Source organism: Daphnia carinata, chromosome 4 (assembly GCF_022539665.2).
Source record: "Daphnia carinata strain CSIRO-1 chromosome 4, CSIRO_AGI_Dcar_HiC_V3, whole genome shotgun sequence".
NCBI lineage: Eukaryota > Metazoa > Arthropoda > Branchiopoda > Diplostraca > Daphniidae > Daphnia > Daphnia carinata.
The window spans coordinates 6719596-6743175 of record NC_081334.1 but is presented as its reverse complement, the minus strand read 5'-3'; the positions used below and the strand labels follow the sequence as shown (position 1 = coordinate 6743175).

The 23580-nt window shown below is 39.8% G+C and overlaps 4 protein-coding genes and 2 long non-coding RNA genes across 6 annotated transcripts; 1 reads left to right on the top strand and 5 right to left on the bottom strand.

Annotated features, from left to right (window-relative positions):
• Positions 1–1805: 1805 nt before the first annotated feature.
• Positions 1806–2379, bottom strand: LOC130687345 (uncharacterized). The gene is made up of 3 exons (XR_009420916.1): positions 2131–2379; positions 1994–2064; positions 1806–1904 (listed from the first exon to the last, which is right to left on the bottom strand). It is a non-coding gene; the product is annotated as an uncharacterized LOC130687345 (long non-coding RNA).
• A 688-nt stretch (positions 2380–3067) lies between these two features.
• On the bottom strand, positions 3068–4514 carry LOC130687623 (uncharacterized). The gene is made up of 2 exons (XM_057510793.2): positions 3384–4514; positions 3068–3311 (listed from the first exon to the last, which is right to left on the bottom strand). Exon 1 carries the CDS (start codon positions 4512–4514, stop codon positions 3879–3881), a length of 636 nt encoding a protein of 211 aa, XP_057366776.1. The 3' UTR covers positions 3068–3311; positions 3384–3878.
• Positions 4515–5699: 1185 nt separating this feature from the next.
• LOC130687783 (uncharacterized) lies at positions 5700–11710 on the bottom strand. Its single transcript, XM_059495033.1, has 16 exons — positions 11586–11710; positions 10883–11404; positions 9525–10796; positions 9267–9335; positions 9110–9188; positions 8865–8912; positions 8625–8684; positions 8511–8556; positions 8350–8452; positions 8194–8289; positions 8013–8131; positions 7856–7932; positions 7661–7732; positions 6895–7026; positions 5951–6469; positions 5700–5876 (listed from the first exon to the last, which is right to left on the bottom strand). The coding sequence occupies exons 1-3, from the start codon at positions 11632–11634 to the stop codon at positions 10312–10314; spliced, it is 1056 nt and encodes a 351-aa protein (XP_059351016.1). The 5' UTR covers positions 11635–11710; the 3' UTR covers positions 5700–5876; positions 5951–6469; positions 6895–7026; positions 7661–7732; positions 7856–7932; positions 8013–8131; positions 8194–8289; positions 8350–8452; positions 8511–8556; positions 8625–8684; positions 8865–8912; positions 9110–9188; positions 9267–9335; positions 9525–10311.
• A 2353-nt stretch (positions 11711–14063) lies between these two features.
• LOC132087692 (uncharacterized) lies at positions 14064–15576 on the bottom strand. Its single transcript, XM_057510958.1, has 3 exons — positions 15513–15576; positions 14817–15338; positions 14064–14741 (listed from the first exon to the last, which is right to left on the bottom strand). The coding sequence occupies exons 1-3, from the start codon at positions 15559–15561 to the stop codon at positions 14257–14259; spliced, it is 1056 nt and encodes a 351-aa protein (XP_057366941.1). The 5' UTR covers positions 15562–15576; the 3' UTR covers positions 14064–14256.
• Positions 15577–16820: 1244 nt separating this feature from the next.
• On the bottom strand, positions 16821–22281 carry LOC132087877 (uncharacterized). The gene is made up of 3 exons (XR_009420754.1): positions 22149–22281; positions 20819–20909; positions 16821–17442 (listed from the first exon to the last, which is right to left on the bottom strand). It is a non-coding gene; the product is annotated as an uncharacterized LOC132087877 (long non-coding RNA).
• Positions 21600–22671, top strand: LOC130687451 (6-pyruvoyl tetrahydrobiopterin synthase-like). The gene is made up of 4 exons (XM_057510617.2): positions 21600–21756; positions 21880–21965; positions 22022–22101; positions 22169–22671. The coding sequence occupies exons 2-4, from the start codon at positions 21898–21900 to the stop codon at positions 22450–22452; spliced, it is 432 nt and encodes a 143-aa protein (XP_057366600.1). The 5' UTR covers positions 21600–21756; positions 21880–21897; the 3' UTR covers positions 22453–22671.
• The last annotated feature ends 909 nt before the right edge of the window (positions 22672–23580 follow it).

Sequence of the window (23580 nt, the reverse complement as noted above, 5' to 3'; positions counted from 1 at the left end):
TGGCCTTTCCCAAGCTTCTGCCAGAAGATGAATCTATGAGTCATGTAAGTCACATGAGCAACAATTGAGATGCTTAATGGTGTTGTTTTTCTTTTCTCAGTATAGGTTAATACTAACATTGAATCTGAAAAGATTCTTGGTTGGGGCAAGACACTGAATAAATAGTAATGATTGGATGGATGACATGACAATTCTATACTTCATTCGGATTCCCGAGACGGTATTCGATATTTAAAAAATTGAAGTGCATATCTGGGCTCCCTTCCTTTCCGTAGCCCCGTTTCCCCTTGACTCGTAATAAGCCCGTAGGGGGTCATGCCCCTACTGTACGGTATATATAAAAATAACATATACCGAGGTTTGGAGGGCTCTGGCCGGAAAGGGGACGTGGGGGTCCGCTTCGTTCGATGATGTGTTCACGGAGGGCGATGTGGATACCCACAAATCCGAACTAAAGGTTAATCGCTCCAGTAAAAATGTTCCAAATCTTCGGCTCTTCTTCCGGCTTCTCTTAGCCAATCACCGGGTAATCTCCCCGGTGGGTCAACAAGGCAGTGTCTCCCCCTGCCTGGGTTGACGGCAACTTTTGAAAGGGCTATTATGCCTTTTTAAAGTTGCAAAAATAATTCTGATGTGCAGAGAATTGTCAATAAAATTTTTTTTATAAAAATATTTTTTGCAAAATTTGTTTCTTTTATTGTCTGTGTTCGTGTTCACACTTTACAGTTATAAACTTTTATTTTATTTACATTGCTCAAGCAACCTTTATCAATTATACCACCTTTTATAATAAGCATTCCTTCCATTGGTTAATCGTTTATCTGGGATTTGAACTACAAACCTATAGCATTCCAGCATAGCGCGCTACCGTTGCGCCATGTCTGTCCTTACAATTAAAAGTTATGATCTTGATGCGTATGTTAAAATAAGTTCGTCATTAGGTTATTATGGAATGCCTATCATGATAATAACAAAATATGGAGGGCATAATGGCAAAGCTACTGAATTGCATGCAAGATTACTTGGGTTCGAACCCGACATCAGTCAATCGAAAAACTAATAAATAAATGCAAAAAATAAATAATGTTACAAAGCATTTTATTTTCCCTCCTTCCACCCACAAATCCACCACCATACATATTCCACATAATACAACATACAATACATACATATATACACTTAAAACTAACCCGTTGGCTGCCACGCCATCTTAACTACGGTCGCTACGTCGCTATCATAGGGATAGCGACCAAGGGGGCCGGGTAGGCCGGGCTGATACGATGATGAGACCTTTACGGGAATGCACACCCCAGGTCTCATCTATCGCATCGATCAAGGGAAAGTCCCTATGGTGCATTGCCTTTGGGGCCATTCGGCCAATCTTGGGCAGTGGCGCTGCTCCACTCCATGGCAGATAGCCATGGAGCAGAACAGCGCGGCCCGTCCCTGTCAAGCTACAAAAAAAAAGGGATAAAAGGTGGGTGGCAGCCAACGGGTTAGTTAAGAATAAACATTGCAAAACACACACAATACCAAAACGACGAGGCGAAGACGCGGCTACCACGAAGCAAAGACGGGAGGGCGGGCGAGGCGAAGAAGGGATGACCGGCGAGGCGTAGACGGGACGACGGGCGAGGCGTAGACGGGACGACGGGCGAGGCGTAGACGGGACGACGGGCGAGGCGTAGACGGGACGACGGGCGAGGCGTAGACGGGACGACGGGCGAGGCGAAGACGGGACGACGGGCGAGGCGAAGACGGGATGACCGGCGAGGCGTAGACGGGACGACGGGCGAGGCGAAGACGGGACAACGGGCGAGGCGAAGACGGGACGACAGGCGAAGCGAAGAGGAGTTGACAGGCGAGGTGAAGACGGGCGCGGAGAAGAGGAAAAAGGCTTTGTTCTGTAACGTAAATGTAAAGAAAAAGAATTACTTAGTGGGAAATATAAGATTGCTGATGTAGCCAAATGTATGAAAGCAATTTGACTTACTTCTGTTGTCCAATGGCTAGAAATACTGTAGGGCCAGCAGATAGGCAGCAGACAGCAAAGAGATGGCAGTCCTATGGTTGAATATTCAATTTATAAAACAAACAAACTATACTAGGTATGAGAAAATTTATGAATACCAATAGAAATTGTATTGAAGTACATGTCTATGTCTGTTGGTAGGCTAAGTAGAGATTACAATTGTCGAAATGGCTGTGGTTACAGTTGGCGCTGCAGCATAAGACGAATTTGGTGCACCAGTTAGATTACAATTGACAGGCAACCATGAGTGGGTAAAGATTAGAAGAATAATATTATGGTATTCGTACCCATAGGATTTGCATCTTTGGTGACATTCCTCAACGGGAAGTATCCTTTACAAATGAAGTTTCATGAGCTTAACCTTAAAAGAAAAATCCGCTAGTGAGATTCTGATAACAAAACATTAGTCTTATACCTCTCAATGAGCACCAGAATAGTTTGATGAATGCAACATAATGGGTTGCGAATAGTTTTTTGTTTTGACAGCTGACATAGTGATTACAAGACATGTAACATAAGAACCAAGCATTTTGTGGGCTTCACTTGCAAAACACACTCTAGGACGAAAACACACAGAACCACCATTAGATTTGCTTGAATTTTCCCTTGGAATATGACATACTTCACAAAAACTTTCGAACACAGGTTTCACAACCCCCACAGTCACCAACTAAACAGTAGCACAGCAGCGTCATCTTGTTTTCCAATTAAGAACCGAAATATTCATAAAAATTGAAAATCTTGTTTTTTCGAGACGGGAACTGCACTGATGTGAACTCTTTTAACAAACTTCTTGAGCGTGAATGGCAAATATGCCCCCCCCCCCCCATATTTGTACCATTTCAATTTTATTAAACAAATGAAGCGACCAAAACCATGAACAGCATTTTTATTAAGTATAGCGATTTAACATGTTTTTGAGCCCGGATTAGTCACTGTTTTTTATTTATTTATCCAAAAACCTAGATATTTCTAGGAAAATACATAATTTGGGTTCAGAATTCAACAAGAAGCTTGGTTGCACTTCACATCTAGAAATTTTGCAACTTCACACATGTCTGGATTTCAAGCTAAACATTAAGTCTGTCTGACAATACAATTTTCTTTCTTGAACAGCTGCACGCTATTTCGGCCATGTTTCACGGAAAAAATTCTCCACTGAGACAAGGGCATCGATTGTGCGTTATCGTGTGCCTATTTCAATTAACCAATCACCAGACAAGGAAAACAATTCTTCGAAGCAACTACAAAGCTACATGGCTGCCAATATATACTGCTCCTATTTGTGATAACAATGTATGAAAGGTAGTATCAGCAAATGGTTTTATTGTTGTTTTGTTTCTAACCTAACCTTAAAATGCAAACCTCCCTTTTTCTTTTGTTAGTGATGAAGATAGAATTTTCTGTCCTACTTGTTTCTGTCATAGACTGTGGGGTCCACCGTTACAAAACTCTACATCAGCAACAATCGTTTCTCACTACTCAGAACCTGCAAATGTCGTGAATGAAAAAATTTTAGTTAAAAATAATTTAAAAAATAGTTGTAACACCAAGCATTATTAAACGACTTGCCTAACTAAGGAAACCGCTGGAGCCACAATGTTTGTCTCCACAATCCTGAAATGATTGAAATGACAAGCTTTGCTTTATTTCATTAATTCTAATTTTAAAAAAAGGAAAAAGACTAACTGCATGGTTGAGCAGTTTGGCTTGATGCCTTTTTTAAAAAGCAAGAAGGTAGCAATAACCATTATCTCAATGTGCCTGTCGTGCTGACTTTTAAGGACACGAGTTACCGTGAAACAAAAGAAAAATAAAATAGGTAATTCATTGATAGGTCTTGCTGTTAGATGTTTCTAGTACGTCGAGGTGGTGGTGGTGGCGATGAGGTATCCTCCTTAACAAGCTCAGGTTCGCTAGTTGTTTTCTTGCCACCACGTGTCCGTTTCGTGGCCGGCACGGCCGGAGGTTCATCCGCCATTGTTGCGGCAGATACTGCCGGGCCCTTCTTTTGCCGTGAACGTTTGGCGGCCGGTGCTTTCTCTTCCTCTTCTTTTGCAGTAGCGGCCACAGTCTCAATGTCGGGGTCGCGTTCCAGCTGGACAGAGACTTTCTTCTCGGCCGGTGAAGCCGTCTTCCGCGTCGAACGGGTGGATCTGACTGGCGAATACGCCGTTTCGGCCACGTCAAAATGAACTTTGAGTGCGCCCTTTGCGCGAGTAGATCGTCCATTTATGACGGATGTGACTCGCGATCCATCGTTCGCCTCCGGCTCATCTGGCACGTGATTGGCATGGATGTCGACAGCGTGTCCGTTGCCTTCGTGTAACATTTCTCCATCATCCAATCCAGCAACGTGTTTATTGGCTTTCGTTTCACCACGACGCCTTTTGCCTTCCGGCGCTTCCTTCTCCGGAACGGAGACACGTTTGACAGCACCTCGACGTGTTGTTTTCTTCGTCACCTCGACATCGGCTTTCATTGTTCATCTATAATAAGACAGTAAAACACCATTAGGCATAAAAACTCTTAATTCATATATATATTTCATACCGTACATGATTCGTGAGTTGATTGCTAGCATATTCTTCTGACAGAAGCTTCGGAAGAGACATTTACGATTTTCGTTTACGCTCACCATGGATGCTGATAGACTAGACATTTAAAGTTAAGACACTTTGCCCAATTCCAACAGTTTTGATTCTTACTTGTAAGTCTTTATTGCACGAGAATGCAGCGACGAAGTCCGCCGTCTTTTTGCTGTCGACACTAGATGAGACTAGAGACTAGATAGTCTAGATGAGTCAAGAGGAAATGAGGTTACACGAACAGAAAATTAACCATACAAGTCAACTGATAGATAAAAATACCATGATGCGTGGAAGTGAAATACACCACATCACAACTGTTAAAACTGTCAGAACATTTTCTGATTCAGTTCATTCATTTTCTGGTTCAGTTGTGGGAGACAATGTGTTGTTAAAACAAAGTGAAATTTCTCATGTTACTGTTCACAGAAATCAGATGTATATGAATTAATTAACGGAATTGTTAATGAAATATGAATAAGAAAACCCATCATGGTCAGATCCGTTACATAACCTGAAAAAGCATAGGGGACGAAACGCATACTTCACAACGATTAAGTGTAAATTGCTAACAGTGAAATTGGTCAGAAAAACGTTCTGGTTGTGCCTATTATACCACAATTATTCTGCCGAATCAGAAGTTTCATTTATATGGAGTTAATTTTCTAATAATAAAAGCTGGCACGAAACATTTTCAGGTTTTGTTTGAAATTGTTCAAGATTCACATTCGAGGCATTTAGAAGTTTTACTTGCAGTTCAGAGTTGGATTGCTGATCAAGTTGAAACTGCTTATTGCTCAAACCAACATGTTCAAATTGTTCTGTTCTCGTATCGTTGTTACTTAATTCACGGAAAGCACACTTTTCTTCAGTTTCCAATCGAAGTATTACGTTTTACGAAACCACCAAAGGGGTAAACAGGAGCAATAGTTGTTGCTGGCCATGCAGAACACCCATTTCTCCATTCAACAGCGTCAAGAATGTGGAAACATTCCGAATCTGGACACCAAGACTTGTCAAAACTGAATATTGCAGCCGCATTTAATCCAGGAGCGTTTGGGCAGATGCAAGACTTGCCCGTGTTTTATTTATAGACTCTACTGTGTTCTGTTGCCGAGTTGCAATATCTTTAAGATTACTTTGTACTATCCTTAGTAAATGCAGTCTTTCATTAGCTTGACTGCGCGCATTATTACGATCTCTTTCGAAAATTCCTCTTTCAACCTCACCAATGACAAGTCCAGGCGATGCCAAACCTGTGTATATTCAGTTAAGAATAAATAATGTTAAACATTAAAATCTCTACCATTTATTCAAGTTTTTAGCTAACCTGTAGTAAGTATCGTTGCAGTAATCCACTTCCACCTGTTTCTTACCCTTTTGTCCATCCTCTGTTGAATGTGATGAGCTTTCTGTTCCAATTTACACGCTTTATTATCGAGTTCTGTTGCTGCCTTTTGAAGCTTATCTGCTTCAACTTGCCATTTACTACTTTCCGATATCAAAAACTCCAGCTCATCGGTGTCGTTACGGAGTTGAAATTCTTTAGCGGAAATATCAGAGGTGAAAGAAAGCAAACTAACCTCATACAATTGTATATGATTGGTGATGATCTCCGTTTCATTCATGGAATTTGACGCTAATTGAATGGTGTGTTGTATGAATAGCGTAATATTGTCATCTTCATTTAAAATAAAATTCGTTTCTTCTTGTTCCGTAACGAAATCAAACAAGTTTCATAAATCAATAAGTCCTTGACTGAAGGAAGGCTGTATAGCTGTCAACATTTCTTGTAGTCGATCACTAACTGGAGCAACTGGCCCTGCCCATCCAAGATTTACAATCGTCACTACATAAGTAAATAAACAAGTTATTATACACTATAAAATTTACTTATATGTTTAGTATAAAGCTAATTTAACTTAATGTTTAAATACTGCTCATAAAACTCTTAAGAATGAAAGCCAACATAACATATCTTCTAATACAATAAAAATACTGCGTTCAAAGAAAGTAAATATCTAACATTATCAGACAAACAAACAACGCAAAGCGCAAGAAACAGTGACGATTTTGGAATCATTTTGAATTCAGTACGTTAACGTTCGATACTACCTGAAATTCTTGCTAGGAAGTCTTAATAAGGACTTCACCTATTGATCTAGAAAATTTGAATAATGTAGTTTGTTGCTCGTCTTAAGTTTTCTATGGTTTTTTTTTTTTAAATTCTCTGGATGACAACAAGATAGAAAATACATGGTTGGTTAAACTTACATCTGAGGAAGAGAGCGGAGACTGTAGAACTAACCCCGTCAACTACGAACACCATTCAATTCTAGTTGAATCAGCACGATTACATCCGGAAGATCCTGGTCATTTAAGCAGACGAAACATACTGGAACACAACTATCATGGAAAAAAATAAACCGATTAATCCACATTCCTCTTTTATTTAAGTTTACTTTGTGCCTTTTCCAATCATCAACGCCACCAGTTTACCGTTTTCTACGCGAGATTTTCCACAAAACATTCGAAGCCAAAGTTAAAGTCTGGCTCCGTACATTTTTAAGTGATGAACAGGGTTCACTTTCCGTGTCATTGCACGAATGAATAGTTGCATGGCTAACAGAAACTATTACATTGTGCACAAAGCCATTACTGGCCGCTTCACCGGGTTTCCGATCTGCAAAATACTTGTGCTTTTTTCCAAATGATACATAACCGCACACAAGCAATGCTATCACGGAGAAAATGTTGGGTCAGATGAAATGGCCATAATCATTCCTCTCTAACAATTCCAAATGTCTACTTTTCCCGTCATCAGCTAGGACATTTGTACAAAGCAGATGTTCCCACAAACCCCAACAGATAAGTCCAGGTAAGAATTACTACTGTTGAAGTACTTTAAAGAACACATACCAAGGGACACGTATAGACATACTCAACCACGGCCATGGATTAACCACTAAAAATTCACCCTTACACACCTGCCTCCACCTTCAACATAGAAATTCAACAAAAGAATATGCCAGTTACTCACCGCCGACAAAAAGTGCACCGATCGTTAATAACTTCCCATCATCTGGACAACACCATCGATAAGGCTGAATATCTATAATAAATAAATTATCTCTATGTATACACCAGTTCAACTGAGCCCACCAGGGTCTTTCGAAACCTGCATTAAGGCACAAAATACAAACGGTTGGCGTTAGAGTGAACACTAGAATATTACCCGGAAGATAGAAACAGTATCCTTTTTGTAGAACAGTACCCTTTTGATTATCTCCAACACGGGAACAGCTAACGTCTCTTTTGAAAAATAAATAAAATAATCATGGATATAATACTACCTAGCAAAGTCAACTTTTAAAAATTGAACACTTTGTCACCTTAGCCAAAACCCCGCCAACTAACATCGACATGAACATGTCAAAAGCACGATAGCAGCTATGTCTCACTAACAACACATTCTTAAATTTGAAACACTGATCCAGGCAGGCATGAACACCTAAGAAAAATAAGTATAACTCAAATTGAAAACATGGTGAAGCATGAATTTAAAATTAATACCCATCACCACCAAATATCCACTTAACTATTACAATCATAAGGGAATTTCAACAAGCACCATCTTGCCTAAATATCATTGACAATACACCCTGCACACTAATTAAAAATCATGTTACATACTAATAACATCACATTAACAGGAAAAACATGACAAACCTTTAAGGCATAACAGCTCCACATTTCACCAAACGCTTCACAATAGGTGGCCAACAACACCATTACGCGCCATTTCTGCCAAACAGTGGGATAAGGACAAACCCTAAAGAAGTTGGAAAGGTATTTAATTAGAAGAATCTTACGACATGAAACACACTTACGGGACAATTGTATCAGGCCTCTTAAGCTTCAACACCACCATCCATCCTTACAGATACAAAATCGTCATAACACGGTTTAATATTTTTAAATAATTATAATAAAACAATTCTCACCATGCCTCAGTCTCGATGGCAAGCGTCGTTCCAACAGATCCAACCTAAGCATCTAAATGCCTTCACAAAAAGCAAAAAAAGGCAAGGTGTTAAGTGTCAAACTTAACACCCGAATACCGTCTGAACTACAAAGGAATCAGTATCCTTTTGGCTACGGCTCAAATCACTAAAATACACCATATTACATCTCATCATTGTCGTAAAATAGAACAGAACGAACCGAAAAATCATTACACCAACCTAAAATGCAACACCAATTCCCCCTGGACGGTAACACGCGAGCTCCACCTGAAAAGTGAAAATGAAAACTAAACATACATTAATAATATGCATCCTTCATGTGCACATCTGTGATCCGAGTACCCTTTTGGTTAGCTCCCAACATAAAACAGCTAATGTTCCTCCAAAATAAAAATGTTCATCATAGAAACAATGCTACCTAACAAGGATTACCAACCCAAAATAGGAAATACTATTATTCCTACCTTCACCAAAATTAGGCTATCCAACACAGAGCTGCACATGTCTACACCAAATTAAGACATCTAGGAAAGCACATACAGCCTAAAACAAAGTATAAATTTAATGGACATAATTACAGATAAGAAATAACACTTAAATTGGTTACACCCCTACCATTACCTACAATCATGTGCAAGACATTGCAATGGGAATAATGACCTAGGTTAACAGCAACATCTAAATCCCTACCTAATAATCCAAAGTGACATTTAAACTCAGAAGTATAAGTAACGCTAACTAGTTCAAGCATACAAACATGAGAAAAGTTAGGAGCTATGAACATGAAAGCATGGTAGACACCAAAATCGTATCGTGTAACACCGAATACTACAGTGAAACGATTAATTTATGGCAATTCATTTGTACAAAATGACGAACCTCAATTGACTGTTGCTGTCCAGATGAATATGGATGTGAATATCTTCCTTGGAGATTTACAACTATTCTGAATGTGCTTGAAACATCGAACAAATAAGTAACTCAGAGACCGACCTGAGTCTTTCACCCACACTTCAATACTGATTGGAGACTTCCGTCTTCAGCAGCTTTGTCACCTTGCAGATATCCAAAACGGAGAACCTTGACCTTGGGCTTCTGGGCCAGAGATGGCGAGATGGGACTATTCGAGCCGCCAAGGCAGAGACACCTGGTTACGGGCGTGTGTAACCTAGAAGGTAGTAGAGCCAGTCTATCAGGAGCTCTCACGAAGGCAGAATAAATAACCATATTTCCCCAAACAACCCAGTTGATGATCTTCATGTAAACATCTATAATAATATCTGCATGAACACATAAGACAGTTAAATAAAAGAGTTCCAGATTATCTTTAACAACGTTTAGCCATTTGAGCCTGCTTTCACTAAAAATCTAAACGTTAGCAGAAGAACATATCTACATCACCAACATAAATAAAGATTGCCTGAAAATAAGATATTTCCTTTTTTTGTGAATTGTGTTAGACTTTCAACAATAATTCATTTCAAGTTACTCTGATGTACCTACCCAAACTCCAATTTTAAATCAGAAATACAATCTTGCAAACATAAGCAGGAAAAATTTTAAGGCAGAAAGAATTTTACATTCAATCAAGTTCAAATTGCTTAAAATTAGCTTGAAAAAACTAGCTCAAATTGCTACATTCAGGTGAACAGATCAGGTTTTTTCTTCAGTTTCCCAATGCGGGGGAAACGTTATGTGAAAGGTGTTGACGGATTTTAGATACAGCATCTCTGTCACCTATTAGAACTATCATATTGGCATTGCCTTCTAGGAAAGCAACCAAATCATTAAGAGAATCCAGCAAAGGCCTGAAGAGCACCATCAGCTGTTGCTGGCTGTAAATAGCATCCACACTTCCGTTCAACGAGTTGAGAAAAGTGTGAACATTTCTAATCTGGGACCCGAGACCAGCCAAAATTGCATACTGCCCCCGACGTTCTTTCAGAATCGCTCGAGAAGATTCAATAATCGTCCACGTCCTTCCAATAGAGTTTTTTGTGGCTTGTTGGCGAAATGAAATATTGTGAAGGTTATTTAGTGCAACCTGAAGTAATTGCCTTTGTTGTTTGGCCTGGGCCTGCCAAGCATCACGATCTCTTTTCAGTTTTTTAATATCATTCTCGTTGATTACAAGGCCTGGAGTTGCTAAACCTGTTTTTTGGGAAAAAAAAAGAAGAAGGAATTCAAAAATCAATAGAAAACAAAATATTTCGATGCTACTTCTTTAGAAACCATACCTAATGTGAAAACCGTTGCTGTAATCCATTTCCATCTATTCTTTTTTTTCTTTTGAGCCCTTGCTTGGGAATGTGCGGCTCTTTGGTCAGCATCGCGCACTTTATTGTCCAGTTCTTCAATTACTTGACTAAGTTTATTCGCTTCGTCTTTCCATTTCAGCTCTTCAATTACCAACCGCCTCAGTACGGCGTGGTCGTTGAAGAGTTGTTTTTCTTTCCCAGACATATCAATAGACAAAGAAAACAAAGTGGCTTCATACAATTTTAGGTGATGATCGCTGATGGCAACCGTATCGTTAAGCGAATCTGAGGCCAATCGGATAGTTGTTTGAATCGAAGTTGTCACATCATTGTCCACGGAGCCATTAGCGACAGTTTCGTCGTAATTCATAACCAAATCGAGCAGGTTTGATAAGTGAACGAGTGCTTCGCTGAACGAAGGCTGTATGGCTTCCATCATTTTTTGCAATCGATCGCCAACTGGGGCAGCTTGAACTGTTCGACCATAATTACCAATTGTGCCTAAACAAGAGAACACAAGGAGTTCATTAAACATAAGAAGGGCAGACGACATATTTTAATTAAACTTATATTATAAAACAAGCATAAAGTCGCCTTTTATGACGGGCCTGAAGTTGTTCAATTCCACCGGAATCAAAGATTATTTCAAGGGCCAAAACACTGCAGATCTGTCTAAACTTACCAACTAAACTGACGGCGCAGAGCGCCAATAAGGACGCCGTTATTCGCATTACGTTTGACGAGGAATGATTGGCGTAGCACAATATTAAGGTGAATTGCCACGCCAAAAACTGCGCAGTTACTGAGTAAGAGTAATGGTTGTTAGTGGCCTTTCAAGCGGAATTGAAGGACTGACCTATTAATCTCCCGATCAATGCAGTGTAGTTTGTTTAATATTTACAGAAAAGCTTTCCAAAGCAATGTTGCTGTTTACAGTACGAAAATGTCCATTCGTCATGTCATATCCAAACCGTCAACTGATCTTCCAGTTTTACTATCATGTGTTTATTTTGTTACAATCATCAGCTTGTGCATCTTTATTGAATACCAACATACGACTTGCAATCGAGATGGGCAAAAGATGGGTTTTAGCACCTTTAGCCCTTACCAAAGTCTCGATTTACTTCATTTCGCTGTCTATTGGAAGTAGACTTTATGAAGCTGTAGTTGTTGCTGTAGTTAAACATACGACAATTCACAAGCATTTTTTTCATTCGGGGCAAAGTACAATGTTCTCTCCTTTTAAACATTGTCTATGGAATGGTTCAATTACGCACAATAAAAATCGAATTACATTCATCTTCGATTGAGCTTTCATGTGTTTAATGAATATCTTTGGGAAAACATTTTTACTCAGATGAGTAGAACTAATAATTTAGGTACAAAGCGGCCAAATGATTTATTGCAGCTTACGACAAGCGCAAAAATCGTCCTAACAAATCCTGCGAATATCGCGGAGAATACGTAAAGCAGCTGGAAGTATACATTGGAAAATACTATCAAAATTTCCGTTAATGTCAGGACGAATTAGAGCGCAAAACTAAACGCACAATGTGATGACCAGGAACAACAATCATCAGTATTTGGTAGGATATTTCTGCAATTAGCTTAATGTCCATTTTAGTACTCGACAATTATGGTGTTACAGTTAGAAATTGGATCAACAAATGCCAGCATATTCCAACAATCCCCATTTTAGCTCTGGCATTTCTGTTAAGCAGTTTTCACATAGACATGCCACATGGTGCATATCTTCCCCCACGGTAAGACAAGACAACGCAAACACAAGAAGGCTATTATAATGCAAGAAGAATAACAGATAAATTACATCTTATACTAAAACACCAGCAAGCCGAAATTGACGTACCGCCAGTTGATAAACATACATAGTTTATAAGATATAATACTCGATCTTACGCAAATTATTCGAAGCTAAGCAATTCGTGCCTCAAGTTGGACCAGTGATATCAGATTAAACTAAGAGGACTGGAATTAAACATGTGATGTCTAATTCGTTTCACATTTTTCCGGAAGGTGTCGCAAGGTAATCGTCGATCTCAACTATTAGCACTGCAGCTGTTAAAGTTGCTTTGGGCAACATGAAACATTTGAAATAAATTCAAACTTGCCTTCCAATTTGTTTGCGACGAATGATGTTTCGGACGATGACAGTTGCCGTAACAGATTGTGCCCCCACTTGAAGGCGGTTGAGTCCGCCCATTCACGTTACACCGGTGACTCATGACAACACAGTAATATTCTAAAAACAAACAAAAAAACAGAGAGGAATAAGTCACACGTACAAGGCATAACTCCTCGTTGACTTGATCACCCAGATCTCGGTGGATCACGTCCCTTTTATCAGTGTTGGATTTTTCATATCGGTAATACAAAATTACTTTTTAAAAAGTCGAAAACGAAAAGAAATGTGCGCCCAAGTCTCTGTTACCCTACATCAGATATAACGTTTCGTACAAATATGAGGAAAGTAAGAAGTTACGAACATGAAAGCATGGCCAACATCAAAATAGTATCGTGTAACACCAAATACTACAGTGAAACGATTAAATCATGGCAATTCATTTGTACAAAATGACAAACCTCAATTGACCGTTGAAGTCCAGATGAATATGGATACGAATATCTTCCTTGGAGATTTACAACCGTTCTGAATGTGATAGGAACATCGAACAAGCAAAGAACTCGGAGATCGACCTGAGTCAAATAGCCACATTTCAATACTGATTTGAAACTTCCGTCTTCAACAGCTTTGTCACCTTTCAGATATCTTAAACGAAGAACCTTGACTTTGGGTGGTTGAGCCCTTGGGCTTCTGGTCCAGAGATGGCGAGATGGGACTGTGGGAGGCGCCAAGGCAGAGACACCTGGCTACGGGTGTGTGTAACCTAGAAGGTAGTAGAACCCGTCTATCAGGATCGCTCATGGAGGCCGAATAAATAACCTTATTTCCCCAAGCAACCCAGTTGATAATATTCATGTAAACATCTATAATCATATTTGCATGAACACGTAAGATTGTTAAATAAAAGAGTTCCAGATTATTTTTAACAAAGTTTAGCCATTTGAGTCTGCTTTCACAAAAAATGTAAATATTAGCAGACGAACACACCGTAAATCGCCAATATGAATAACGAGTGCCTGAAAATAAAATATTTGCTTTTATTGTTAATCTGTTAGACATTCAACAATAAGTCATTTTAAGTTACTTTGATGTACCTACCCAAATTCCAATTATAAATCACAAATACAACCTTGCAAACGTAGGCAGAATTTTTTTTTAATTCAATGAAGTTCAAATTGCTACGTTCTGGTCAACGGATCAGGTTCTTTCTTCAGTTTCCCAATGCAGGCAAAACGTTTTGTGAAAGGTGTTGACGGATTTTAGATAGAGCATCTCTGTCACCTATTAGAACTATCATATTGGCATTGCCCTCTAGGAAAGTAACCAAACTATTAACAGATTCCAACAAAGGACTGAAGAGCACCATCAGCTTTTGCTGGTTGTGAATAACACCCATTTCTCCATTCAGCAATAGGAGAAAAGTGGAAACATTTCTAATCTGGGCCCCGAGACCACCCAAGATTGCATACTGCCCTCGAAGTTGTTCCAGAATCGCTCGAGAAGATTCAAGAATCGACCGCGTCCTTTGAATAGACTCTTCTGTGGCTTTTTGGCGAGTTGTAATTTCGCGAAGGTTATTATCTGCTACTTGAAGTAATTGCCGTCGTTCATTGGCCTGCGCCTGCCAAGCATCACGATCTCTTTTCAGTTTTTGTATATCTCTCTCGTTGAGGACAAGACCTGGAGCTGCTAAACCTGTTTTTGTGGAAAGCGGAATTCAAAAATCAATAGAAAACAAAATAGTTCGATGCTAATTTTTTTTAAACGTACCTCCTGTTACAACCGTTGCTGCAATCCATTTCCATCTATTCTTTCTTCTCCTTTGAACCCTTGCTTGGGAATGTGCGGCTCTTTGGTCAGCATCGCGCACTTTATTATCAAGTTCTGCAATTTCTTGGCCAAGTTTTTCTGCTTCACCTTGCCATTTCATCACTTCGATCGTCAACCGCTCCAGTTCAGTGTTGTCGTTGCGGAGTTGTTCTTCTTTCGCAGAGATATCAGTAGCCAAAGAAAGCAAATTGGCTTCATACAATTTTATGTGATGAACGGTGATGGCTTCCGTATCGTTGAGCGAATTCGAGGCCAATCGGATAGCTGTTTGAATAGAAATTGTTGCAGCATTATCCATGGAGCCATTGGCGACAGTGTCGTCGTAATTCATAACCAAATCGAACAGGTTTGATAAATGAACGAGTGCTTCGCTGAACGAAGGCTGTATGGCTGCCGTCATTTCTTGCAATCGATCGACAAAAGGAACAGCTTGAACTGCTCGTCCAAAATTAGCAATTGGACCTAAACAAGAGAACGCAAGTTCATTAAACATAAGAAGTGCAGACGAAATATTTCAATTAAACCTAAATTATAGAACAAACATAAAGTCGCCTTGGTAAGACTCCAGACATTCTATTCTACTGGAATCAGAGATTATTCCAAGGGCCAAATACTTCACATTCTGACTAAACTTACCAACCAAACAGGCGGCGAAGAGCGCCAATAAGGGCGTCGTTACTCGCATTACGTGGAATGATTGACGTTTCATAATATTAAGGCGAAATGCCACGCCAGACACTGGACAGTTTCTGAGTGAGAGTGCTGGTTGTTGGTGGCCTTTTAAACAGAATTAAAGGCCTGACCTGTTGACCTCCCGATCAAAATGCAAAGTAGTTTGTCTGGTATTTACAGAACAACTTTTTTCCAGTGCAGTGTTGCTGTTTATCATTATGCTAACGTAAGCAAGGTCGGATCAAACCGTCGTCAACTGATCTTTCGGTTTTTCCCTCGAGTGTTTATTTCATTGCAGTCATCAGCTTGTGCATCTTTATTCGATATCGATATAGGACCTTCCATCGACATGTGCAAAAGATGGGTTTTCCCATAGCGACGTATGCAGTTACGTCATTACGCTGTCTAGTGGCAATAGAATTTACGGAGCATGAGCGAATGCTGTAGTTAAACATACGGCACTTCACACGCTTTTTTATTATTCGAGACAAAGTACATAGTTTTCTCCTCTTTAAAACATCTGATTGTCCACGCAACGGTTCATTTACGCACGGTAAAAATCAAATCGCATTCACCTTCGATTGGGCTTTCGTGTGTTTAATGAATATCTTTGGAAAGACATTTCATTTTAGATTCATAGACGAGTAGACCCAATAATTGAGGTAAAAAGCGGCCAAATGAATTTATCGCAGCTTACGACCAGGACAAAAATCGTCCTAACAAATCCTATAAATAACGCGGAGAATTATATAAAACAGCTGGTGGCTTCATTGGAAAAGACAATCACATCTTTCTGTTAACGTCAGGACGAATTAGTGTGCAATACGGAACGCACAGTACGACGTCCGCGAAAAGCAATCATCATTGTTCGGCAAGATTCTTCTGCAATTTGCTTAATGCACATTTTAGTGCTCTACAATTATTTTTTATAGTTGGAAATTGGGTCAATAGATGTCGGCATGGTTCCCGCAATTCCCATTCTAACTCTGGCATTTCTGTTGGCCTATTTTCACATAGTTTGAATATTTCCATCTCACCGAAAGACAAGACAACGCACACGCAAGAAGGCAATAATAATGCAAGAAAGATAACAGATAAGTTACCTCGTAGACTAGAATACCAACAAGCCGAAATTGGCGTATCGCCAGGTGACAAACACAGTCTATAAGATGATACTCGATCTTACGCAAATTATTCGAAGCTGAGCAATCCAATTCGAACATGATCCAAGTTGGATACTGAGACGCGTTTAGACTAGCGGGATTGGAATTAAACCTGCGTTAACCGCTAATTCGTTTCACAATTTTCCGGAAGATGACGCAAGGTAATCGCGGATCTCAACGATTTGCCCAGCAATGCTCAATCATCTGTTAAAGTTGCTACGGGCAACACGAAACATTTAAAATAAATTCAAACTTGCCTTCCAATTTGTTGGCGACGACTGATGTTTCGGACGATGGCAGTTGCCGTAACAGATTGTGCACCCACTTGAAGGCGGTTGAGTCAGCCCGTTGACGTTGTACCGGTGACTCACAACGACACAATCTTATTCTAAAAAAGAAAAAAAAAAGAGGGGAATAAGTCACACGTACACGGCATAACTCTTGGCTGACTTGATCTCACAGATCTCGGTGAATCACGTCCCTTTTATCAGTTCTGGATTATTCATATCGGTCACATACGGACTCTTCCACTTGTGTTGGCTTCACATAAATGAAGGAAAATATTTTCGTCGCTGGCCGGATGCGTCTAGGTAATGGTATTTAAATAGACTGAAGGTCGGTATCTTTTTCGTAGGTGGATTTCTGACAGCTTCTTCATCTCCTTCTTTCCTCATAACGTGGTGTGACGGCGGATGTAATCACCTTTTTCCCCAGGTTCGCTCCCACTCGAGCTCCTGTAACGTATTGTTACACGCTTGAATGACTCAAAACTAACCCCACCCCTCAAAAAAAAAAAAAATGATTTTCCGTTTCTCATTTCTTTTTATGAAAGGCAGCAACAAAACAATCACTCCCAACTGCTATAACTAAAAGAAAACAAGAAAAGAAAAAACATGGTTTAAAAAATGAATCCAGTATCCGAATATAGAAAAATATGCGTGGGGGAAAACAGTTCGTGCCAAAAAGCCTAACTTTTTTCTACACATTCAATCTATCCCTTTAGACTTGTATATCGATTTATCGTCATCGCTGTGTTTTTTTGTTGTTGCAACTTTACCCATCGTGCACTTTTTTCTCCTGGAAAAAGAAATGAGGGAGCGAAAAGCCTTGTGTCAATACTCGTAAGCATCATCCACTTGATACCTCTCGTCTAATGCTGAAGGCGGAAGACATGCCACGAAATAATGGCGAGGCAAATTGACAGGAGCAGAAAGGAACCATTCGGCAAGACATTTCTTTTTTGTTCCAGATCGATATACACATACGTAGGAAAACTCCCCTCCCCGCCCTTATGGTTGTGAAAAACTATCACTCTACTTTCTCTTTGGGTAAGTATCGAATATCCAGTATGGGGTGGCTTGCGCGTGTGTTTGTGTAATCTAATCGTATATAGACGTCACTCGGCGAGAGTGGGCTATAGGTATTCTGGCACGCGCAAGCCCGAAAAAAAAAGGGCAAACTGAAATAAAACATTTAAAGAAAAAGAGGCTTTTAGTTTCCGACATTAACGTACTGGAGAAAACTGGTGGCTTTGACGCCCTTCTCATTTAAACTGGCACGACGCTTGGCACCGCTAGGGCTATAGGTAATCATCTTTTGAACATTACTAGGAAATCACATTCGGCTGGTGTTGATTGATCCGTCTTGATCAAATAACAAAAGGAATCGATTACTATGGGTAAAAGAGAGCGAGAAAAAGGGCTGATTGATTCGATAACGGCCGTTGTTTGATGATTCAGGCCTGTCGTTCGGGAGTTCATTTTGGCAGGCGACTCACGCAGAGCATTCTCATATGTACACTAGACCTTTAACGCACATTTTTGTATGTTGGATGTTGTCAGACGGTCGCATTTCATGCACTATCACGTTCTGTGATTATGGCATACAGATTTTCGTGAATGCATAATAGTGGCAACATAGCCACGGTTCAGAAAACATGGGGATAGAACACCAAGAGCTTTCGCAAGGAATGAGGATTTTTGATAAATAAAAGATTCAAATGCAATATTCATCATTCTGTATATGGTTTCTTTTTTTTTTCTCGGCTCCCTTTAGAAATTCAGCGATCCAGAAATGGATACGTAAGATTGAACGTTCTAATTAATTCTTTTTGCTTTACATTTTCTTTTTTATTTGGATTTCCGGTTGGGGAAAAAATTGTATCGCAGTGGAAGCGCTCCCAACGGGAAAACCAATTACCTCTTCTTTGTATATTCACAGTCCGTCCGTCATTCATTCCGTTCTATGACGGCAGTGCCTTTTCGCCTCCTCAGTCTGATAACGGAATGATAAAAGAGAGAAAAATTCCCCTTTTTTTTACTTGAGGAATCAAAAAGAAAAGTTTATCGATTAACAACTTTACCGAATCTGTTGGCTCTGGGGATTGCGAACGTAGAAAGCAAAAAAAAAAAACGAATCAAAGAAGGCGCTATCAAACGAATTGTGATTCAGTTACGTGCTTGTATCGAGTAGGGTGTGAACGCTTCACAATCCCATAGGAGCCAATCACGCGGGATACAAAAAAAAAAAGCGGGGGCCAGCCGTTGCGATGATGGAGCTAAAAAATAAAAGGGCATCTATTCTTGCGAAGAGAGAAAAGTGCGCTGCTGGCCGATCTGACGATGTGAGCCTATTCAACATCTTTCTTCACGCACACACGCGCCGGTATGGAGCGTGGAGCGCTGCACAAGTTTGGGGATAGATTACTTGGATGTGCGGGAGTCCCTGATTGATTGATTGAGTGCACGACCGGCATCATCAAAGGGAGTGGGGGTTTCTTCTAACACTCCCTACTTCAACTACACACACACTATTGGAGCATTGCAAACTGTACCATTCGTTCCATCCATCCTGATATATGACCTCCTGTTTACTTCTCGGTGGTGTATTTATTTCTACCCCACAAGGGGAACGACGAATAAAAAGGGACTGTTTGTCTACGAGCTTTGCAGTGAGTGAAAGGAAAAGAAACGATTCTCACCTATTGGCCTTTTTTAAACTATCGCATCCAAGCTATTTCTTTTTTTTCAGGAATTCTCTTTGACGCTGAAGTGTGAAGGGAAATTAGAACTATACCCTTTCTGTCGAAACTACTCCAATATTCTCTTTAAAAAATAGCTTTAAAGCTAATGACGACTTGGTTGTGGGTATAATCCGTTCGAAATAGGGCCTCTAGGGCTAAAGAAATGAGGCGCACAGAGGCAATAGAACTTTTGTGGGCGGCCTCTTGAGTAAATACAACCAAGGCATCACATATGACCGTCTAGCAGCTGTATGTTACCCATGCATTTCTTTCTTCCTCCCTTTTTTTTTTTAATAGCAACGAAAAAAAAAAAAAAGATAAAAGAACACTCGCGCAAGTAGAGCGAAGATAATTCATCGGCTTGAAAAATCATTTCAATCTCTGCTCAATGAATTACCGTAGGCGGTTTAAAGTTACGTGGAAAACGTTCCCATGTTCCATTTGAATGCACTGCTAGTCAATAAGGTTGTGATTACCATAACTCAGGATTTCTAACCAAACAGAAATCCATATTCGGATCGTGATTTGTTTTGTATGTAACAAAAAGTTTCTTTGAAAACCAACGGAGATCGAGTGGTTGGAATTCTGTTTGGGCATGTTTAACATACGGCTACGCGAAAAGCCCCGAATCGAAACAATCGAGTCCATTTTGCCTGCATCTCTTTTCCTATTCCTAGTCTAAGTTGCACCTCCAAAAAAAAAAAAAAAATCACTATAGCCCAACGTTAGGACTTAAAGTAAAACGCATTAAAATAATAACTTTGTAGCATGAAAAATTGATTGAAAACGAGAGCGCTCGTCAAGTGTAACTCATCAAATAAGATGTGCAAATATGCTGATCGCTAATCATTTTCGTAATCAAAATGTTAATTAAGCAGATTGAGATTGTGTTTGGTTAGCTCATTGAAGACGAGCAATTCGGCGGACAAATGCAGATACGAATTTTCAGACGAGCTTGTCAACTTGCATAGTTTCGACATTTTTCTCACATTCGTACATAAAGGTGGCCGCAAGGAAGATGGCATACCATGCAGGTTTTGACGTGCAGTGGTAAAAACTGTTAAAATTCCAGCCAGGGATCTTACCTTCCAAGTAGTGTAGTGAGATTGTAGGAGGAATCCACTGTCTCCCGACTATGTTGGACACGCCTCATTCGTCGTTGACGGCCAGGAATCCCTGATGGAAACATAGAAAAGATCAATATCATGGTGTTATGTCCCCTTTTGCAATTAGCATTTGTCAATCAAAAGACAAGTCACGGTACACATAAAACGATAAGCATCCGAGATAGTCACGAGGGATTTTTTGCAGGATTGAATAAACATATTAAACAGAAATGTATTACTATGGCAAAGGGACATTGTGCTTTTACGTAGATTCATTGCGTTTAATACTCGTACGTAATCGTGCTGAATCGTTGTCGTTTAATTTCACATAAAATTTCAGTTAGTACTTTTAGACATTGGTGCAGTACTACATATTTGAAAACCCGAAAACCTCTCTTATTTATTGCGTCTGGAGCGAGAAACTATAAAATGTTTATTGGGCTAGTTTCGGGCTTAACAATTTTAAGAACCAAGATTTATTCGAGAATAGAAAATCCAGACAGAGGAGAGAGAACTGCGTCGTGCACCAAACAGCAGGCACCAGTTTAAGTAATAACACTGCGTAAACCATTTTTCCCACTTACACTAGGAGATGAATTATAGTTTTCTTTTTATAGGGGGCGTCAAGGGTCGGGTTTCATTGAAATTTAAAATTAAATTTTGCTTGAAAATCGTTACCACGAATAAGCTTTTTTGATCTTATTTTTCTTTTCATTTTTTCTGCGCTGGTACTATTGAAAACGGGCCCAGTCCCTTTGACCCAACAGATGGCTCTGCGGATAATCTCTCCAAAGAAAACAAACAAAAGTTGGGAACTGTCAAAATTGTTTTCGTGTCAATGAAATTGAGTGTGCTAATAGCCGTTACTCGTTTACTTAAACTTTCTTTCAACTCAGCTTGGGGAGCAAACAAAGACGGTAAATAAACTGAGCTAAGTTTCCGCACATTGCAAGGCAGCTTTTGCTGACTGTACATTGTGGGATTGGCTCATTCCTTATATAATATGTCCCAAAAACCTTCTTTTTCCATTCTTTTTCCAGGTCTCTTACTTAAAAAAAATGTCTGCCAGGCCAATTGCTTATTTAACAAGGAGGGAGACATTCAGTGCATGCCACAGACTGCATAGGTTGGTCTCTTTATGTCTTAAAAAATGATGAAACCTCACAATTTTATGTCATCTAGTCCCTTATTGACAGACGAGGAAAATCTACAAATATTTTCTAAATGCAATAATCCAAATGGTCATGGGCATAATTATACAGGCATAGCTATACTAAAATTGGGAATAAAAGAATAAATAATCACTAACCTTTTTGTTTGAAACCATAGTGGAAGTCACTATCAGAGGACCCATTGATGAGAAAACGGGGATGGTGATGAATCTGAGTGAATTAAAGCTGCACATGGAGCAGAGCATCATGAACATGATGGATCACAAAAATCTTGACAAAGATGTTCCTCATTTTCATCATTTGGTCAGCACCACCGAAAATCTTGCCGTGTTTATATGGGACTCTTTATCAGCTAACATGGCAAACCCCAGTCTTCTCTACGAAGTCAAGATCTTTGAAACTGAAAAAAATATAATGATTTACAGAGGCGAGCGCGAATAAGTTATTAATTGGCAAGTAACTCATTTTACGCAAGCCATGTGCTCAAAAGCGTTTTAGTGGAATTCCAAATGCGATCCATACACACGTGTGTATGATCCAACACTATTTTTTCCTTCGATCTTCATCTGGTTCTCTTTTTATTGAAATTCATTATATTAGGGCAATTCGTATAAGCTATCAATTTTCTGTTGAACTATTTAAATACATTCTTTTCCTAAATGTGTGGCAGTCTCCATCTTTCATTCGTGACGTTGCCAATTCCCAGTTATTCATAGACATCATTATCATTAAATATCAGACGATATTATCGATACATTCCACGCAATTTGCCAACCAGGGGTATGCCAAATTATTTCTTTTAAAAAATGATTAAAGCTCTCAACAACAAATAAAGAGAAGCTTTTAGCATTCTGTTTCTTCTGGCGGCAAATGATATGAGCTTCCTCTGACGAAACACAACATTAAACGATGTTTGTTTGCCTTTTATTGCGTATGGCTTGGCAGCAGTTTCGATCAGCTCGGGTCGTTTACCATAAGCAAACAGCCTGGCTTAGTATTGGATGGAAACGCTGCGCTGACGGGGGAGGGCATGGACAATGGAAGAAAAGAACACAACAAAATGGCAAATAAAATAGAGCTATATTCTATCATAAATGTTAATACAGGACCATCCTGTATGTATGTGCAGTATAAAGGATTTGCACAGGCAGGCAATAAAATCCCCCACGAGCTTTTGTCGACGCTCTATATACGCTATTCGGACGATATCCCCCCATGAAATCGTCTAATAAATCACACACCCTTCCGGATTTGCCTGCCGGATCAAGTCGACCAATCATTCATGAAATTGATACTCAAGCACATAAATCATTGGGCACGAATCAAGCCCGTCGTCACATCAACAACTTGATTGCATTTCACCCCCTCTATACTTGTCATAATTCCACGAATTTAATCTCTTTGCTGACAATAACTGTGTGGCTGTTTCTCCATGCCAGACGAAGAGTTTTTCATCACCTCCTCAAGCAGAATTAAGATTCGTTCGTAAGCGCGCATGCGCCGCTGCTATCTTCGACTGGCGATAGGTGCACCACTCGAGTCCAGCCCCTCTGCCACCCAACGTTCCTC